Source organism: Erinaceus europaeus, chromosome 1, assembly GCF_950295315.1.
Source record: "Erinaceus europaeus chromosome 1, mEriEur2.1, whole genome shotgun sequence".
In the NCBI taxonomy this organism is placed as follows: Eukaryota; Metazoa; Chordata; class Mammalia; order Eulipotyphla; family Erinaceidae; genus Erinaceus; species Erinaceus europaeus.
Window position 1 is genome coordinate 75,021,806 of NC_080162.1, and position 19,461 is coordinate 75,041,266.

General features: G+C 47.6%; 1 protein-coding gene across 2 annotated transcripts in view; it reads left to right on the forward strand.

Annotated features, from left to right (window-relative positions):
* Nucleotides 1–9,526, forward strand: part of XKR7 (XK related 7) — a 33,650-nt gene extending 24,124 nt beyond the window's left edge. Inside the window, exons 2-4 of one of the 2 annotated variants that reach the window (XM_060188273.1) lie at nucleotides 694–896; nucleotides 2,053–2,516; nucleotides 2,775–9,526. In XM_060188273.1, the coding sequence (XP_060044256.1) occupies nucleotides 694–896; nucleotides 2,053–2,516; nucleotides 2,775–3,008 (901 nt within the window). In that variant the 3' untranslated portion in view covers nucleotides 3,009–9,526. Of the gene's footprint in view, nucleotides 1–693; nucleotides 897–2,052 lie in introns of both variants that reach the window. The other variant, XM_007523064.3, reaches the window with a different exon arrangement.
* The last annotated feature ends 9,935 nt before the right edge of the window (nucleotides 9,527–19,461 follow it).

The following is a 19,461-nucleotide window of genomic DNA, read 5'->3' on the forward strand; positions in this document are numbered from 1 at the left end:
ACAGCAGTGAAGGAGAACATTATGAACTAGGATCTGTGCACAACAGCTCAGGTCATGGTGTTTGTTGGGAAAAAAAAATGGTCTAATTGTAAGCAGTGAAGTCTTAAATACCTGGAAAGCATTCATGAACAGCTCCCCCCTGCCCTGTTGGAAGAACTGGGCACTTAGAGGTGGGGTTGGGAAACAGACCAATAAGCTACTGGGTTTGGCACCTATCCTGAAGGAGCCTATTGAGAACTAACTAGGGCTTACAATGAGAGGCATTGTGGCCTGATGGTTAGAATGTACCCCTAGAGGTCAGCCTTCTTGGTTTTGAATTCCAGTTCCACTGCTTCCTAGCTGTGTGTCTTGGGCAGTATGATAGGCGTCTGTCTCTGCTCTCTGGGTCTCATTTACCCCACCTTTAAAACGGGAGTAATAATATCACTATTTTGAATTCAGCACTATAAAGGTCCCAATCTACCACAGCAATAATGATGATGATGATTCATGGCTTGCTCTGTGCAGGGCTTGAGCCCATTCAGAGCCCCACCCAACAAGGAATTCCATCCTTTCGCTAAATCCATTGTACAGCTGAGGAAACAGACTGCACCTGCCCTCTAGTGTTCGCCAGGGTGAAGGGGCAGGTGGGACGGAGAGGGGGGGTGCAGGGAAGGAGTGAGCCTGAGTCTCAGAGCCGCGTGCCTCCCGCAGGTACTTACGCACCATGTATCTGGGGCTGCAGAGCCGGTGGCGTGGAGAGCGGCTGCGGCGCCACTTCTACTGGCGTATGCTGTTCGAGAGCGCGGACGTAAGCATGCTGCGGCTGCTGGAGACCTTCCTGCGCAGCGCCCCGCAGCTGGTGTTGCAGCTCAGCCTCCTGGTGTATCAGGGCGGCCAGCCCGACCTGCTGTCTGGTGAGCTCCGCCCCGCCCCGCTGTGTCTGACCCCAAGGGTTCATCTTCCATATTCTGAGGGCCACACGTGCCCACTCTCCTTCAGGCTCCCTGGTGATACTTCACATACATTCACCACACCCAGGACCCACTCACTATCAGGGTATTGGGAAGTCCCACCCCTACTACCACCCTGCAACCCGTGGCCCCCTCCACTGGTCCTCTTACTCTCAAATTCGAGACCTAGCCCCTCCACTGACTGGCTGCCTGCCAGACCTCCTGGATGCTCTCCTCTCTTCCCAAGCCAGGGCAGATCAGATCCCATTTCTGCCAAGTCCAGAGAAATCCTAGACCCTGACTACAGACCTCAGACGCTGGGAAGTACCCCCACTCCCACCCGGGCTTCATTCTCCGGACTGGCCTGACCACAACTTCTAGTCACCACCAGATTTCCCAGAGCTTGGCGCTCCGCCCACTCAGTGCTCTTCAGCGCCCCCTGGGGTCCTCCCAGCCTCCTTGTTGCCCCACACCCACCATGAGCCAAGCAAGCCCTGCTCATCCCCAACTCCAATGGAAAAACCAAACCTTCATTCGCAGAGGAGCATCCCATGCTCCTCCAGCCAGGCACTGCCCAATGTCCCCTCCGTGTCCTTGAAGTCTCTGTTACCACCTTTCCAGACCCATGGGGATCCCTAGCCCAGGATACTCGGTTCCCATGGGAAGAATTCCCCACCCTGGACTTGTTTCCATCCCCTAAGCTGTGCTCAGCTTGCATCACCCTCTAGACTCCAGCCTCATTCGGTGTAGCTTCTTCTAACCGTTGCCTCCTGGGTTTTCCACACCCTGATCATCATCCCCTTCTCCACCTCCTTTTCCACTCCCAGAGTCCTGGACCCTAATTTCCCACCCTTCCACTGAGACTCCTGGACCCTCACAGCCCTACAGTAGAGACCTAGACCTGATCTTTGTGGAGACTCAGCTCACCTCCTTCCCACCTCCCTATATGCTCTCCACCCCTGCAGAAGCTCTCAGCCCCACCCAAGTCCTTCCTACAACCTTCCCCTCCCCTCACACCTCAGAACCCAGCTCCTGACCCAGAACCCTCCCCTTCTTCCCATACCCCAACCCAGACCCAATCCCTAACCCAGCCCACCCCACCCCCACCCTGTTTCCACAGCCCTCTCCACCTCTGCCTCACTCGTGTCTCTGGCCTGGACGCTGGCCTCCTACCAGAAGGTGCTGCGGGACTCTCGGGATGATAAGCGGCCACTGTCCTACAAGGGTGCTGTGGCCCAGGTCCTGTGGCACCTGTTCACCATTGCTGCCCGCAGCCTGGCCTTTGCACTCTTTGCCAGCGTCTACAAACTCTACTTTGGCATCTTCATTGTGGCCCACTGGTGTGTCATGACCTTCTGGGTCATCCAGGGAGAGACAGACTTCTGCATGTCCAAATGGGAGGAGATCATCTACAACATGGTGGTGGGCATCATCTACATCTTCTGCTGGTTCAATGTCAAGGAGGGCCGCAGTCGCCGCCGCATGACCCTTTACTACTGCATAGTCCTGCTGGAGAATGCCGCACTCACAGGCTTCTGGTACTCCAGCCGCAACTTCTCCACAGACTTCCACTCACTCATCCTGGTATGCGTGGTGGCCTCTAGCTTCGCTCTGGGCATATTCTTCATGTGTGTCTACTACTGCCTCCTGCACCCCAATGGGCCCATGCTGGGCCCCCAGGCACCTGGCTGCATCTTCCCCGAGGCCCCAGGGCCTTGTGGCCCACCAGCCGAGCCTGTCACAAGTCCCCCACGGTCCCTGCCAAGAACTACAGGAGCTGAGAGGGAAGGGGCCTCAGTGGGGGGTGACCGTGCAGGGACCCCCACACCACCTGTCTTCCAGGTACGTCCAGGCTTGCCTCCCACACCAGTGTCCCACACCTTGCGGACAGAGGGTCCTGTCATTCGGATTGACCTGCCTCGAAAGAAGTACCCTGCATGGGATGCTCATTTTATTGACCGGCGCCTCCGGAAGACTATTCTGGCACTGGAGTACTCCTCACCCGCTACACCCCGGCTGCAGTACCGGAGCATGGGGACCTCCCAGGAGCTGCTGGAGTATGAGACCACAGTGTAGGTCACAGGCTCCCCCTAAAAGGGATGGGCTTGGCTGACCCCACATTGACCAGTATTGTGCCCAGAATGTCAGGGCCACCAGGCTAAGGAGCTACATCTGTTGGTCCAAGGGTAGAGTGGCCCCACCATGAGTTCCTTTCAGGGCAGAGGGTAAGAGGGTACCCTGATGGAAACCCAGCCCTAGGCCCTGTTTTCAGCCTGTGGCCCATTTCCTAAATTCCCTGTGTCAGGGTCCAGGGAATCAACTGGTGCTACACTCCCTGAGCTGCCCCACTCTCAAGAGGCTGACATACCGTGGCTAATTATGGGAGCCACCACACCCTGTCTCCCACCTGGAATTGCCCACATGTCAACCCCTGGTGGATTGCCAGAGAAGGGGCATTGTCTGGGATCCATGACCTAAGCCAAGTTCTCCTCGTGGTGGTATGGAGGTTGAGTTGTCCCTGTGGTGGGCAGAGATTTGAGAAGGATGAAGGAGGCTGTGGAAGATGTGGGATGAGGTTGAAGCTTCTGGTGGACAAAGTTGTTACAACTCCAAGTGGGCTCCAAGATCTGGAGTTGGACAAGAGGGGAACTGAAAGAGGGAGTTGGGGTGGGTGGGAAGTTAGGGGGTGGGGGGCTAACAGTGCTGAAGATAGACAGGAGGAAAACCCCTAAGACATCTGGCAGGTCCAGGCTGGCAGAGATAGCAGATAGCAGTCTTGAGGGAGGGGAACCTTAGATCCAGAGCACAGAGAATGTTCTTTGATAAAAAACCAACTCCTCAGTAGACACACTCTATTGTGGACTCTTATGGATGAGGTTCCAGACACCTAAGGTAAAATGCTTCAAGGAGCCAGTCTTTGTTTCAGATGAGCATCTGGAACATTCCTTCTAGATAAAACCTTGAATGTCTAGAAGATACTCTGGGCTCAATCATAGATGGAGTTCTAGCACATTTAGCAGAGCAACTGTTCTAGGGAGGCACTCTTAATTCTAGATTAAGTTCTGTATAGCTGATACAATGTCACCCTGGAGAGTCACTCTGATCTAGATTCTGTTATAAGGGTAAGGATGCTAACACCACACTGTTCTTTCTTGGGGGATAGGTGGAGTTCTAGTTCCTACCATGATAATAAGAAAGAGGTCTCTAGAATCCAGTATAAGTAGAACATTCTAGAAATGGACACCCCAGTTCCGGACTTCTGGGGTTTACAGGAATTCTCTGCCCCTGTCCATTTTGGTTCATAGCCATCTTCCCAAGAGGAAATTGTCTTCAGAACCCCTGAGACATTTCAACTGCCAACTGGTTTCCAGCTGGTAATGATCAACAGGGATGTGACATGAGCCTGGCTCTCAGCCGTCCGTCCTACAGATGCAGCTCCCTGGGGGCAACAGCTGGGAAAACTGTTTTGCTTCAGATCCAACAGTCCTCCAAGGACCCTGTAGCACATTCCCACAGCCTGAACATCCTGAGGTGTCCGTGGGACCACTCACCCAGGGTCCCCTTTCCCCACCAGGACAACCAGTTCTGGATAGGGTAGGGGAGTATGGGAGCAGGGAAGCAGGCAGTTCTGTGGGATGATGGAACAGAGCCCTTAGGCAGAGGTTGAATAACCCCTTTGCCACACTCCCTTTTCTAAATGAGGTGCATTCACAGTAAAGGTACAGCAAGCCATGTCAAAGGTAGATACAGACCTAGGCTAGAGGTGAGGTGGGCCAGGGGAATCCCACACTATGCAAATTATGAGGGCACTTAGCCTTCTCTGCTTCAGCCTCCTTTAGCTGATAGCTGGGATACTGAGGCCCAGAGAATCAGCTAGTTCACAAGTTCCCAAAATCCTGGCTGTGCTGTCAGATAGTGATGGGTTGTAGTGAGTTGCTGAGGATTCAGGGAAAGGGCAGGACTGCCCACACATACAGACATACACGTCTCACCTGTGACACAAGTAAGTCATTTCCCTCCTGGCACCACATACCTGGACTGCAAAGACACCCACGCTAGCCATGATGGTGTGTGCCTCTCTTGACAATGCAGAGAACATGCTTCCTTCCTTTTTCTACTTCTCTCACCCTTAAGAAGCCTCAGGAACTGGCCTCAAGATTGATGGGTTAAAGGCTGGCAAGAGGGTTCACCTGGGAGGGTGCCTAGTTTGCGATGCATGCAACCCAGGTTCAAGCCCAACCCCCATGACACCAGGGCAAGCTTCAATGCTTTGCTGTCTTCCTTCATCCTTCTGTCTGTCTGTCTGTCTGTCTGTCTGTCTGTCTGTCTGTGTCTGTCTATATAAAAAAATTGTCCTGGAGTAGTGAAGCCCTGGTAATAACACTAAAAAAGACTGGGGGCTACTGAATAACTGACTTGGATAGTGTGCTGCTTGGCCCTATATGTGACCCAGGTTTGAGTCCCACCCCCACTGCACAGGAAGAAGTTTCATTGCTGTGATCTATCTATCTCTACATTTCTATCTCTGCCTCTCTGTCTCAATCTTTCTACCTAGAGGAGAGGAAAAACTGATAGATGACAGGGGATGCCCAAGACTTCCCCAGACCCCTTCTGGTGTGGTCTTCCCTCTTCTTTGTCCTCTACCCAACTCTGTATTAGAGGCTAAATTCCATCACCATTTTCACACGTCAAAGCCCAAAGTTACAACACAAGAGCCCTGGTCCCAGGTCCAACTGACCATACTGACTCTATCATCCTTGCCCTCTGTTGTTTCACTTAAACTCTTTTCTACAAGAGAGGTATTATCAACCCACCTTTTAGAGGAGGAAATGAAGGCTTACCGAGATGACATGAATGTCTTCCTCAGTGTCCCAGGTGTTCTAGCTGCTCCCATTCTCCATTCTAGAAGGAATAGTTTAACAATGCCTTCCCTGGGAGCTGGAAGCACAGAAAGCTTTGGGAGCCAGCTGGGAAACTCAAGGGTAAGAATGGGTCTGGCACTGCTAAGTCATGGCCTGAGGCTCAGGGAAGCCATGGTCATATGTTTGGACACTGGGACATTATTCTAATTCCAATCCCCACTTGTTTCAGTCCCAAAAAAACCTTCCTTCCCTCAGAGCCTCTGCCTCCAAGAACATCTGAGCATCAGAAATGGTCACAAGTGCTGGAGAAGAGAGAGTAGGCCCTTGAGGATTTCAACTTCACCCCGACACTGCCCCCCAGCTTGGAACATCATCCCTCCCAGGCTTGAGGTCTCTTTTTTCATCTTGTCCCTGAAGGTCCCCTTATTTTACTGGGATAGAGGAGTTAAACAGGGGAGGGGCACCACCTGTTTTGAGCTGTTGTCTAGCTTCTTCCCTCCCCCTTTTGTTGTCCTTGTTGTTTATCGGCATTGTTATTGCTGTTGTTGTTGGATAGGACAGAGAGAAATGGAGAGAGATGGGGAAGACAGAGGGGGAGAGAAAGATAGACACCTGCAGACCTGCTTTACTGCTTGTGAGGCGACCCCCCTGTAGGTGGGGAGCTGGGGGCTCAAACCGGATCCTTATGGCGGTCCTTGCACTTCTTGTCATGTGCGCTTAATCCGCTGTGCCACCACCCAGCTCCCATGTATCTTCTTTTCTATGGCACAATCTACCTCAGTTGATCTTTCTTTTCCCAACCAGACTTGGACTGCCTGGTCCCTGCCTCCTGGTCACCATTTTCTGTCCTGGGTGCTCATTCCTTCCCCTAATTCCTGCAGTGTCCTGGTTAGTGAGAGAAATTTCCAGAACCATTACCCAGAGGAACCCTTGGGGGCTCCCTAAGCCAGAGAGGGTCAGCGGTTTTCCTAAGAGCACACAGGAAGTCAGTGGCAAAGCTAAGGTTTTCCTGGAGATGATAGGGAGTTAAATTTAAATTTTGCCAAGAGCAGAAGAGAACAGGCACTCTGGGTATCAAACATGCCAGGCCCAACCCTGTCCTTCCCAGTCTCCAGTACTTTACCCACAGAAGACCAGTGTCCTCATTCCCAGGGTAGATTTCTATCACCTAGTTTCCTTGAACGGGCCCCCAGGCTGATGACTGCTCCCTAAATCACACCAGGCCATACACACCCCCATAGCACATCCCTCTTCTAATGTACCATGTGCCTTGTGACTGTCACTCCAGTTGGACAGCACTCCTCCCCCAGGAGGGTGCCCCTCAACAAGGAAGGCTTTCTCAGTCCCCTCCTCTGCCTCATTCTTGAGCCTCCCCCAAATCTGCCTTATTCCCAGGTAGCTTCTTGCTATCTCTAGGTCCACAGAGTTTAGTTGCATCAGAGGAGACAGAAAGGGTGAGACCTAGGGGATGTCCAGATCTCAGGATGGAGGCTGAGAGGTCTGAGGGTATCCAGGAACGGTCTTGTCTGCACCCCTAGTGCCCTCCTAAATACTAAAGTCCCACAGGGACTTCCCTGGGAGCTCAGCTAGGCTTGGAGTTCATGGAAACCTCAGGCAAAAGGGGGAAGGTTTTCTTAGATAGGGGGATATAGACTGAAATCCAAATGCCTTCAGATAATAAAATGAGAAAAATGGAGGTGCTATACAATAGGGAGTGGTGGGGACTCTAGTAGACGGAAGAGTCCATGCCTTGCCTATAGATAACTCAAAACATTTGAACATTCCTGTGTTGGCCAAGCTAAACTCATGTGACCCAAAGTCACTAGTTTTGTATCAATGGTTCAAAATGTTTAGAAGGTTCTAGGAAGACCTACAGAGTCTAGAAACCCTTCTGGGGGAACTCAAGGACCGAGGTCCTGGCCCCTGAGACTTCTATTCCAACCCACAACCTGAGAACTGGCCTCAATCTGAGAAGGGGGACAAGCCTGACTGACTTTAGGGTCCCTGATTTGGGAACCATCCTCTGGTAAAGGTTGCTGGCCCCTCCAGTGCTAGGGGCTGTGATTGTCTCCAATTCAGGGGTCCCTGGTTATGAGGACTCTGCATTGGGTGAAGGGTGAGTCCAGGTACAGGGTGAGGATTGAAAGCCAGGACCCAGTGGCTTCCACTCTGCGCAGGCCTCTGCCACCCTCTGGTACCTGTCTCCTCCCAGATGAAGCTGTAGATAGGTAAGGCCTTCAGGAATGGGGAACTGAAGTGATCACTATCTTTAACGATGTACTTTGTGATATCTCAGTGAAATGGACTGAATTCCAAGCAGTAGGGATGGGACCTGTGCTCCTCCTTTTGGTAACATGCACTCAACCACCGTGGCCAGGCCCCTACTTCCCCCTTCTGAATCAATGGAGTTTCTGAGACCTTGTAGCTGGGATAATGGGGCTCTAAGGACCATTCTGGTTAGGAAGGAAGTAGGACATTGCTGGGTTCTTGGTTACTGCACGTACAGGGAGGGAGGAATTGCTGGGAGCTGTGGAATTGGGAGAAGACAGCACTGAGATGCCTGGGTTCCTAGAGTCAGAAAACACCCCAGCGGGCAAAGGAGACCCATCCTCTTGTACCTGGACTCCTTTACCCTTCTTTCTCACAGCCACCCTTTCCTCAGCAATCCTAGTCTTTATTCTATGCACAGAAGCAGTAAGGGCACCCCCAAGATCAGGCTGAAGGGGTGAGGCCCAGGGAGATCGCAATGACTTCAGTGTGGAAGGTGGAGAATAAAAAAGGTGGGGGGGGGGGAGGAGTGGAGTTGGAAAGAATATCACCAGGGGAAAAAAAAAAGGATTATTCTTCCACCTCCCTCTCACCCAAATCCAGAATCCAAGTCAGACTTGTCTCCATTGGCCTAAACTGCCAAACCTGGAGAAGCCTCATATAAATGCAGCCCATAATAGCTGGAAAGGATCTCCACAGTTCCCAGGACCCTCTCATTATTTTCACCCCTGATGATTTGGGAGATGTTTTTCCAAACAAGTCTCCCTTAAAGAATAATTCATTCGCCCATGTTAAATTAGCTCAAGCTGAGTTTCTTATTGTAGATAAATGCTTCCCAGGCCTCCAATTAACTTCTAGGGCCTTGAGGATCTTGGAATGTCTGTGTTCTTTTCAAGTGTTTGCCGTACAAGTCCCAAGAGCACTTGTGGGCCCCCATTCCTCCTTCCCAGGCCCTGAAGTCTAGAACCTCAAGGTGGAAATCAGTGATTTCATTATCTTGTGTCCTGTTTTACTGAAGGAGCAGGTCCAGAAAGGAGGTCAGCTTAACACAGCAGGTTGGAAGAAGGATGGGGGTCTGAAACCAAGGTTCTTCAAGGTCCCACCAGAACACTCCCAGCCCTGATCCTCTCTGCTCCTTTGACTCCAAGAATCACTAGCCATGCCCAAGGGGCTGATTTTCCTCCCTCAGCACAATTCTGGGTGTTTCTCCCCTCCAGGTTTTTTCTCCCTTGGGCAGTCAGCTCACACCCCTCCCCATTTCAGTTTCCTACTCCCGCTCCCCAACTGACTACATCTGTGCCATCCTCAGTCCCTCCACCCCTACCCCTCTGCTATTCCCCCAAGAGGGGAAGGGGGCCCCCAAGCTGGGGCTTCTGTACTGAGACTCTTTTGTACACCACAATCTTTTTGTATATTTTTAATTTTGCTGCAACATGAGATATTAAAAGTCATTTCAGTATGTGCTGTTTGTGTCCTATTGTTTTGGCTGTTCTGGGTCAGAGAAAGGAGGAAATTTAGGGGAAGTCACAATTCCTGTGGCTCCTTTAAGTGACAAAAAAGCATTTGGCCTGGAGAGAATTGTAATTCCATAAAGCTCCCTGTTTATTGGACAGTGCCTCTGCCAATCAACAAAACCTCTAGATGTTAGGGATTCTCTCCAAATTTTTGTTTTACAAATTAAAAAAAAAAAAGCCAGAGATCAGAGATTGGTTTTGATACTGACATAACTAGATCCACCATCATTTGCGCAAAAAGTGAAAGCTGACAGGTTTTTCACTGAGGAAGTATTTTAAATTTGGGTGTGGGGGGGCATCTACCTAGAAAAACACCCTGTTACATACTTTGAAATTGCAATCTCCATGACCAGAAGGTGGAGCAGGAGGTTGAAATTGGTGAGTACAAAGTTCTGGATTGGGGGTCCAGGATACCAGGCGTAGTCTCTTTGATCTCCAAATCAAAGGGGGCAGCACTGTTAGACTTGCTGGTGACAGGGTGCCCAGCAGACAGTTCTAAGTACTTCTTAGAGAAGATCCAAATTTCGATGTGATCTTAAACTAGATCTCCAAAGAGGATGTTGACATCTAGGTGCTTGGCTCTTGGGGGAAGGTCTTCCCCCTCTGGCATTCAGGAAGTTGAGAGCTGAGGGGGCCCAAAGCACCAGATTTTAGGAAATAAAAAACATTTGCTTTTATATTAAGAGCAAGATGATGAAAAGTGATGTTTATTATTTATTCATTTATTTGCCTCCACAGTTACCACTGGGGCTCAGCTCAGTATGAATCCACTGCTCCTGGAGGCCATTTTTACCATTTTGTTGCCCTTGTTATTGTTGCCATTGCTGTTGTTAGATAGGACAGAAATCAAGAGAGGAGGGGAAGACAGGGGGAAAGAAAGCTAGGCACCTGCAGACCTGCTACACCGCCTGTGAAGTGACACACCTCTGCAGATGAGGAGCCAGGGTCTTGAATCCTTACATGGGTCCTTGCACTCCGTGCCATGTGTGCTTAACCCACTGCACTACTGCCTGGCCCCCTATTTTTTATTAAAAAGAGATAAATGGCTTCCTTTTCATCTCCAAGGCACCTAACCCCTCCTTTAGATAATTAATATATCAGAAGAGAAACCTTTTTCAGAAGCCTCCTGAGGCCAGAACCTTTCTTTTTCTTTTTTTCTTTTTAATTTATTTATAAAATAAAAAATATCAACAAGACCATAGGATGAGAGGGGTATAGCTCCCACCACCAGAGCTCTGTATCCCCTCCCCTCCCTTGAAAGCTTTCCTATTCTCTCTAGGAGCATGGACCCAGGATCATAATGGGGTGTAGAAGGTGGATGGTCTGGCTTTTGTAATTCCTTCTTTGTTGAACATGGGCGTTGGCAGGTTGATCCATATTCCCAGCTTGTTTCTATTTTTCCCCATTGGGGCAGGGTTCCAGGGAAGTGGGGTTCCAGGGTATAATGGTGAGGTCATCTGCCCAGGGAAGTTAGGTTGGCATCATGGTAGCATCTGCAACTTGGAACTTGAAAAAGCATTAAGATATAAAGCAGAACAAATTGTTTAATAATCAGAAAGGCAAGAATATAGCAGATGAGATTTGGGGTCTCCATTTTGGAAAAAGCTAGTAGGTCTATTTTGTGTATATTCCAAGGGGCCCATGACTTTACTAGTTTTTGCCTGAGTCTGACAGCTAACATACGGGTATTGTCTGGGGAGATGGTGTCAGAGTTGGAGATAGGACTAGAAAGCTGGATCAGGGAAGAGAGTAGCTCCCAAATATGGGGGGGAAAAATATATATATATATATATTGTTAACTGCAAACCCCATCAATTTGATCTGGGGCCAGAACCTATCCAAGGCTAGCATGTGACAGTTCCATTAGGATATACAGAATAGTTTTTTTGATTGTTTGTTTGTTTAATTAATTAATTTATTTATTTTCCCTTTTGTTGCCCTTGTTATCTTTTTATTGTTGCTGTAGTTGTTGTTGTTGTTATTGATGTCATTGTTGTTGGATAGGACAGAGAGAAATGGAGAGAGGAGGGGGAGACAGAGAGGAGGAGAGAAAGATAAACACTCACTGCCTGTGAAGCGACTTCCCTGCAGGTGGGGAGCCAGGGGCTAGAACCAGGATCCTTACGCCCATCTTTGTGCTTCACACCACGTGCACTTAACGTGCTCCGCTACCGCCCAGCTCCCCAGGATATACAGAATTGTTAATGCTTGTGTTCACTAATGATTTACAAAGAAATATATAAGTATGGCTTAATTCTTCAAATTCATGGCAAAATTAGGACCCAGATTGAAGTTCCTAACTCCACTACAATAAATATTTTTCAGTTCCTATTATGTGCTAGGTGCTATTCCCAGGTACAATAAACAGAAAATATAAAACAAGTGCAGTCTTTACCCTCAAAGCCCATTATTTCAGGGGCCAGGTGGTAGTGCAGCAGGTTAAGCGCACATGGTGCAAAGTGCAAGGACCAGCTCAAGGATCCCAGTTCAAGCTTCCGGCTCCCCACCTGCAGGGGGGTCGCTTCACAGGCAGTGAAGCAGGTCTGCATGTGTCTATCTTCCTCTCCTCCTGTCTTCTCCTCTTGATTTGTCTCTGTCCTATCCAACAGCTATGACAACAATAACAATAGTAACAACAAGGGCAACAAAAGAGGAAAAATGGCCTCCAGGAGCAATGGATTCCCAGTGCAGGCACCGAGCCCCAGTAATAACCCCACGGAGTCCCAGTGATAACCCTGGAGGCAAAAAAAAAAAAAAAAGCCATTATATCCCACAGGGTATTGCACCTAAACAATCTCCTTGGCTTTCAGGCTTTCAAAATTAAAAATGATTAAGCTTATCTTGGGGTATAGGAGTTATTTTTAAATGAGCAGGCAGGGCATCTGCCTAGTCATATACTCAGCTCGTGTTCAAGACCCATACCATACAGGCATGCCATGACACCCAAGGAAACTCTAATGCTGTGGTGTCTCTCTCTCTCTTTCTGAATGAAAAATTAGTCCAGAAGCAGTGAAATCAATGCTCTGGTTCTGGGAAGAAAAGTGGGGGGAAGGGAAGGGAAAAGGGGAAGAGGAGGGAAAGGGGGGAACAGGAAGGGAGGGGTGGGGAGGGGGAGAGGAGAAGAAAGGAAGAGGAGGGGAGGGGAGAAGGGGAGGGGAGGAGAAAAGGGAAGGGGAGGAGAGGGCAGAATGGGAGAGGAGGGGAGAAGGGGAGGGGAGGGGAGAAGGGGAGGAGAGGGCAGAATGGGAGAGGAGGGGAGGGGAGGGGAGGAGAGAATGGGAGAGGAGGGGAGAAGGGGAGGGGAGGGGAGAAGGGGAGGGGAGAAAAGAAGGGGAGGGGAGAAGGGGAGGACAAAAGAGAGAAGAGAGAAAAGTTTCCATTTCCATAAGCAGTATGTAGAAAGAACATGCATGGAAATCTGCATTTTTAAAATTCTCTAGGAAATTCTGGTACAAAGGATCTGAAGATCACTGCTTTAACACACACACACACACACACACACACACACACACACACACACACACACACACACACACCTCACTTTGGCACATGCTCACAAATCTGACCGCAATTCCTTATTTTAGAGCTTTCCTTATTTTAGTGGCTCTCTGTGGCCTTCAGATGTTGACTTTTCACAGCCTGTGCCCAAAACAACTTCAGAGCCTCTTAACTTCAGCATGATTCTTCTCTAAACCTCTTGTCTTTCTAGTTTTTTTTTTTTTTTTTTTATTGGATAGAGACAGAGAGAAATTGAGAGGAGAGTGAAAGATACAGAGGGAGAGAGACATAGAGACACCTGCAGCTCTGCTTCACCAATTGTGAAGCTTTCCCCCTACGGGTGGGGACCAGGGACTTGAGCCCAGGTCCTCGTGCACTGTAGTGTGTGCACTTAACCAGGTGCGCCACCACCTGCTCTCCCTCTCATCTTTCTATTTCTGTGAACCTCTCTTAATGACTCCCCAAATAACTTTCTCACTATTCTTTCATGCAAGTAGAGCTACATTTCCTAGGGGCCTCCATCCCAACACTCAGGGAATGTAACCTTAGAAGGCAGGTCAAGAATGGCCTAAGGCAGTGGTTCTCAGTGTGTGGTCCCCAAACCAACAGTACCAGAATTAGAAATGTTAATCTCTTCCCCCCCCCCCCCCCCCCCGTGGTTTGGGCTGTGGCACAGTGGATAAAGCATTGGATTCTCAACCATGAGGTCCCAAGTTCAACTCCTGGCAACACATGTACCAGAGTGATGTCTGGTTCTTTCTCTCTCTGCCTATCTTTCTCATGAATAAATAAATTAAAAAAAAAAGAAATGGTAATCCCTAGGCCCTACCCTAGACCTACTGAGTCAGCAACTGCTTTGATAGTGGAGAGCAACGTGGTTTATTTTATTTTTTTAAATTATATTAATTTATTTATTTTCTTAATTTGTAAGAGAAAGGAGGAGGGAGAACCAGACATATACTTTGGTACATGTGCTGCCAGGGGTCAAACTTGAGACTTCATACTTGAGAGTCCAACATTTTATCCACTGTGCACAAGGGAACAACATGTTTTTGATAAAATTTTCAGGTAATTCTTGGATGATACATACCCAAACTTTGGTCTAATATATTTGCTCTGACTGAGTATTAGTGAGGACAAAGAGCATGTGAGGCAATTCTATGAGGCCAGAGAGACGGCTATATGAGTCCCATTATCCATGTTTCCTTTTTTCTATGAAGTTCTATAAGTGAATTTTTAAATTTTATTTTTAATTTTATTATTATTATACTTATTTATTTATTTGTTAGATAGAGACAGCCAGAAATTGAGAGGAAGGGGTGATAGAGAGGGAGAGAGAGACAGAGACAGAGAGACACCTGCAACACTGCTTTACCCTGCAGGTAAAAGACCAGGGGGCTTGAACCTGGGTCCTTACGCACTATAACTTGTGCATTCAACCAGGTGCACCATGACCTGGCCCCTATAAATGAATTTTTAGTTGGACACACAGCTAAGTACTCAGAGTAGATCTTATTGCCGGGCCTCCTTTGGAATTCATTGTTGCCATGGAAACAAGGTTTGGTCACTTTTCACAAGGATGTGAAAAGTAGAATTTTGTGCTTCTTTCAGGTCATCCTTTTAAAGGAAGAGGGGCTATGCTTTCCCCTGGCTGAATTTACTCTTCCAACTAGCTGGAGTGTAGTTGTATAGAAACCCATTTTAAAGCTAAGAGCAAAACTCTGAAATAGGGGAACACAACCCTAGCATGGGGAAGCAGCAAGATAAGTCCCTGGGTCCAGGGCAAATACACAGTTTATGCCTTAGACAGCTTCTGTGATAGAAGAGATAAACTATCATGTTTAAGCCACCAGTACTTGAGTCTTTGTTGTAGCCTAAATATAGCCTACCTAAAATACATCAAGCCCCTAAACTCCTAAGGCAAATTTTTGAAGAATCTCTTGGAAAGGTTTGACTCCATGATAAAGATATAAGAAGGAGAAAGCCCTGGACTCATCATAGGTTGATAACATCAAAAAAAGAAGAATAACAGGTGGAATAAAGATTGGCATCGGGCCTATGTAACTCCTAAAGCTACTACAGCCATCTTTGCCTGCTGTTTTAGTCTACTAGGGCTGCCATAACAAAACCACAGACTGAATGTCTTACGAGAAACTTACTGTCTCACAGTTTTGGAGACATAAAAATTTAAGATCAGGGTTTCAGCAGGAAACTGATATCTCCTGAGAACTTTCTTTGTCTTTTTTTTTTAAATTCTTCTTTTGTTTTCCCATCGTTGTTGCTACTATTGTTGTTGGGTAGGACAGAGAGAAATTGAGAGAGGAAGGGAAGATAGAGAGGGGTAGAGAAAGACACCTGCAGACCTGCTTCACCACTTGTGAAGTGACTCCCTGCAGGTGGGGAGCTGGGGGCTTGAACTGGGAATCTTACAGTGTCCTTGTGCTTCGCACTATATGCACTTAACCCGGTGTGCTACCACCCAGCCCCCACTTCCTTGTCTTGACCACCTTCTCACTATGTCTTCACATGGTCTCTCCTCTATTTGTGCACTTCCCTGGGGTCCCTCTGTGTGCTCAAGTTTCATTTTCTTATAACAATACCAACTAGATTAGATTAAAGTCCACTCTACAGCCTCATTTGAATTTAATCACCTATTTAAAATGTCTTATCTCTAAAACTAGTCATATTCCCAGGCAATTCATGTTAGGGTTCCAAAATGTAAGTTGTGAGTTGGGGACATGACTAAGCCTGTAACTGCAGCAAAGTTTATACATAGCCATTTTTGAGCTGTTCAGATAGCCAGCATGGATTCACTTACCATTGCATTTCTTCTTTTGAGACATAATAAATTGTCCTTATTGTCTAAGCCACCTTTGGCTGGGTAGTCTATTATTTGCAGCCAAAAGCATTACAGTTCAGGCACTATGTCTTTGCACAAGCTGTTTCCTCTACCTAGACTGACCTCCCTTCCACATGTCCTTCAAGATTTGACTTAAATACACTGGATTTGGAGAATAGCTCCTGATTCTGACTTCCTCAAAACAAATCACTTATATCAGAGTTTCTTGCTTATGTGTCTTTCTCCCTAACCAGATGAGGCTCTCAGTATATGCCCTGTACACCTGCTGCCACATCCCTCTGTCCTGTCCCATGACAGGCATTGATAATCAATCCCTTTTTAATTCAGGGTGAAGATCTGGCTTTTATAATCCTCTATGCAGAGCTCCAGGGAGCCCTGCCAATCAAATGGAAATAGCTAAAAAGAGAAGGATCTGATTTGCCACAACTATTAAGTTGTTGAGAGCAGGGACTTTGTTAAACTCATCTCTTTTTTTTGATTCACAAGCTAACTTCAACAATAAATTTGCCATTGTATGCTTCATGTTCTCAATTAATTCCTGCAGCAGCCTTCTGAGGCAAGCAGAATTATTATCCTGCTTTTGATACATGAAGACTCTGGGGTTTGAGAGATGAACACTATTCAAAACGAGCACTTTGTTCAAGGTCATACACATTTGAATCTAGGCCCACCTGTCTCTGTTCACTTACACTGACATTTTTTAAATTGTATGTATTTATATGTATTGAGAATTAGTGGTGTACCTGGTTAAGTGCACATGTTACCAGGCACAAGGACCAGGGTTCAAGCCCTCTGCCTGCACCCTCAGGGGGAAAGCTTTGCAAGTGGTAAAGTAGTGCTGCAGGTCTCTCTCTCTCTCTCTCTCTCTCTCTCCCTCTCTATCCCCTTCCCTCTCAATTTCTTTCTTTCCTATCAAGTTAAACAAAGTTAGAAGGAGAAGGTGACGAAGAAGAAGGAGGAGGAGGAGGAGGAGGAGGAGAAGAAGAAGAGAGAGCGAAAGAGAGGGTGACAGCAAGAGAGAGGGAGAGACCAGAGTATTGTTCAATTCTGGCATATGACAGTGAGTGGACACTGGAACCTCAGGCATACAAGTTCTGTACTCTAAAGTTTCATTACAAAAAAAAAAGGATTTATTTGTTTTTGTTTATTTATATTTATTTATTTATGAGACAGAGGAGGAGAGAACTATAGCATCGCTTTGGCATATGCAGTGCCATGAACTGAACTCATGACCTTGTACTTGAAAGTCCAACACCTACCTTATCCACTGTACCACTTCAGATAGATCCAGGGGGTGAGAGAGATCATAGCACTAAAGCTTCCTTCAGTACCATGGGAACTGGACTTGTGCCTGAGTCATGCACATGGCAAAGCAGCGCACAAGTCAACTGAGCTATTTTGCCAGACTCTGTGTTCTAGAGCTTTAATGCTGACTCAGCCATCTTTATTTCTTTCTAGTAGCATTCAGAATACTTATTGTCCCATTTGAGATTTCCAGCAGTTCAGTAATCTTTGGAATGGAAAAAACAGAAATTATCCTTTAAAAATATTTATTTATTATATATAGGAAGAATCAGTGTATCACTCTGGCACATGCAATGCTGGGAATTGAACTCCAGACTTTGTGCTTGAGAATCTAATGCCTTATCTACTGCACTACCTCCCAGGTCACAGAAGTTCTCTGTTTGTATATTGAGAAAGCAAGGCTCAGAGAAACTTTCAGAGCCAGTTACGGAAATGCCAGAGCAAAGGACCAGGCAGTGGCACACCTGGTTAAGCGCACACATTATAGTGTGGAAGGATGCAGGTCCAAGCCCCTGGCCCCCACTTACAGAGGGGAAGCTTCATGAGTGACAAAGTATTCCCAAATGGTGAAGTAGGGCTGCATATCTCTCTCTGTCTCTTTCCTTCTCTATCTCCTCCTCCCTTCTCACTTTATGTCTCTATTGAATAAATAACTTACTTAAGAAGAGAGAGATGCTAGAGCAAGAAACTACCTTCCACTACCTGCTACTGCTCTGAAGATGAGAGAATTCAACACTGGCCCAAAGACCTAGAAGGGAGTTTTGATGTCTGGGAGCAGAGTCAGGAATTGGGCTGCACATCCTGGCCTCTTCCTGTTGGCTTAGCAGACTCATGGCCATTTTACTTCCTGTCATTGGGAGGTGACAGGCAGGAAATAGGGGAGCTGGAAGGAGTAGCTACGTGGGCTGCCACTAAGCACCCTGCTCATTTCTCCTCCCACCACAGGAGGCTAGGAAGAGGGAGAGCTGTTAGCTGAGAATTTCCTCACACACAAAGGCAGTGGGGAGCACTGGTCCTTCCTCCAGTGAGAAGTGACCTGACATAACCACACTTTCAGAAAACAAACAAAACGTTTCTGCTGCTTTGCTATGTGTATGACCCAGATTTGAGCCCAGCCACCACCACGTTGAAGGAAGCATCAGTGTTATGGTGTCTCTCCTTCTCTCCCTCTTCCTCCTCTTTATTTATTTATTCCCTTTTTTTGCACTTGTTTTATTGTTGTAGTTATTATTGTTGTTGTTGATATCATCGTTGTTGGATAGGACAGAGAGAAATGGAGAGAGGAGGGGAAGACGGGGAAAGAAAGATACCTGCAGACCTGCTGCACACTTGTGAAGCGACTCCCCTGCAGGTGAGGAGCCAGAGGCTTGAACCAGGATCCTTACCGGTCCTTGCACCTTGCACCACCTGTGGTTAACCCACTATGCTACCACCCCACTCCCCCCTTCCTCTTTCTCCTCTCTCTCTTTCTCTCTCATCTTTAAGAAAAAGAAAAGAAAAAATCTTTCAAAACAATATTACTCATTGGTCTGTGTTTCAGAAGTCCCCACTGCGTTTTCTTCTAGGGCCTTATATCTTTCTTGACCCTCAAATTACAGAGCAGGGCTTTTGAAAAGTTGGAAATCTGAGGCTTAGAGTGGTTATAAGCAACCTTCTCTGAATCATACAACAATTCAGTAGCAGAAGTAGGGTCTCCAGAACCCAGGTATTAAGGCAAGTGCAGAGGGCTGAGTCAGAACCTTTTCACCTGTTTGAGCTACAGCGTGCAGAGTGCATTGGCCCCTACAATAAATTGCTCACCTTCAGGGTCAGATCAGTTAGACACCTCAGTGCCAGCAGCTGCAGCTGAGTCTGCTTTTAAAATCTGTATAATAGGAGGGCCAGGAAGAGATAGCCCACCCAGTACAGCATGCACTTTGCCATACTTGCAGGCCTAGGTTTGAGCCTCAGCCATCACATACATGAGAGCACTGTGCAAAGGGGAAGCTTCACAAGTGGTGGAACAGTGTTGTGTATCTCTTCTGTGTCTGTCTCCCTTTCTGTCTCTCATAGGAAAAAAAAAAAAAAAAGACCTCCAGGAGTGGTGGAATCACAGTCAGGAAGTTGCAACAAAGCCCTAACAGGAAAAAAAAAAAAATCTGCATGGGGAGTCAGGTGGTAGCGCAATGGGTTAAGTGCAGGTAGTGCAAAGGGCAAGGACCAGCATAAGGATTCGGGTTCGA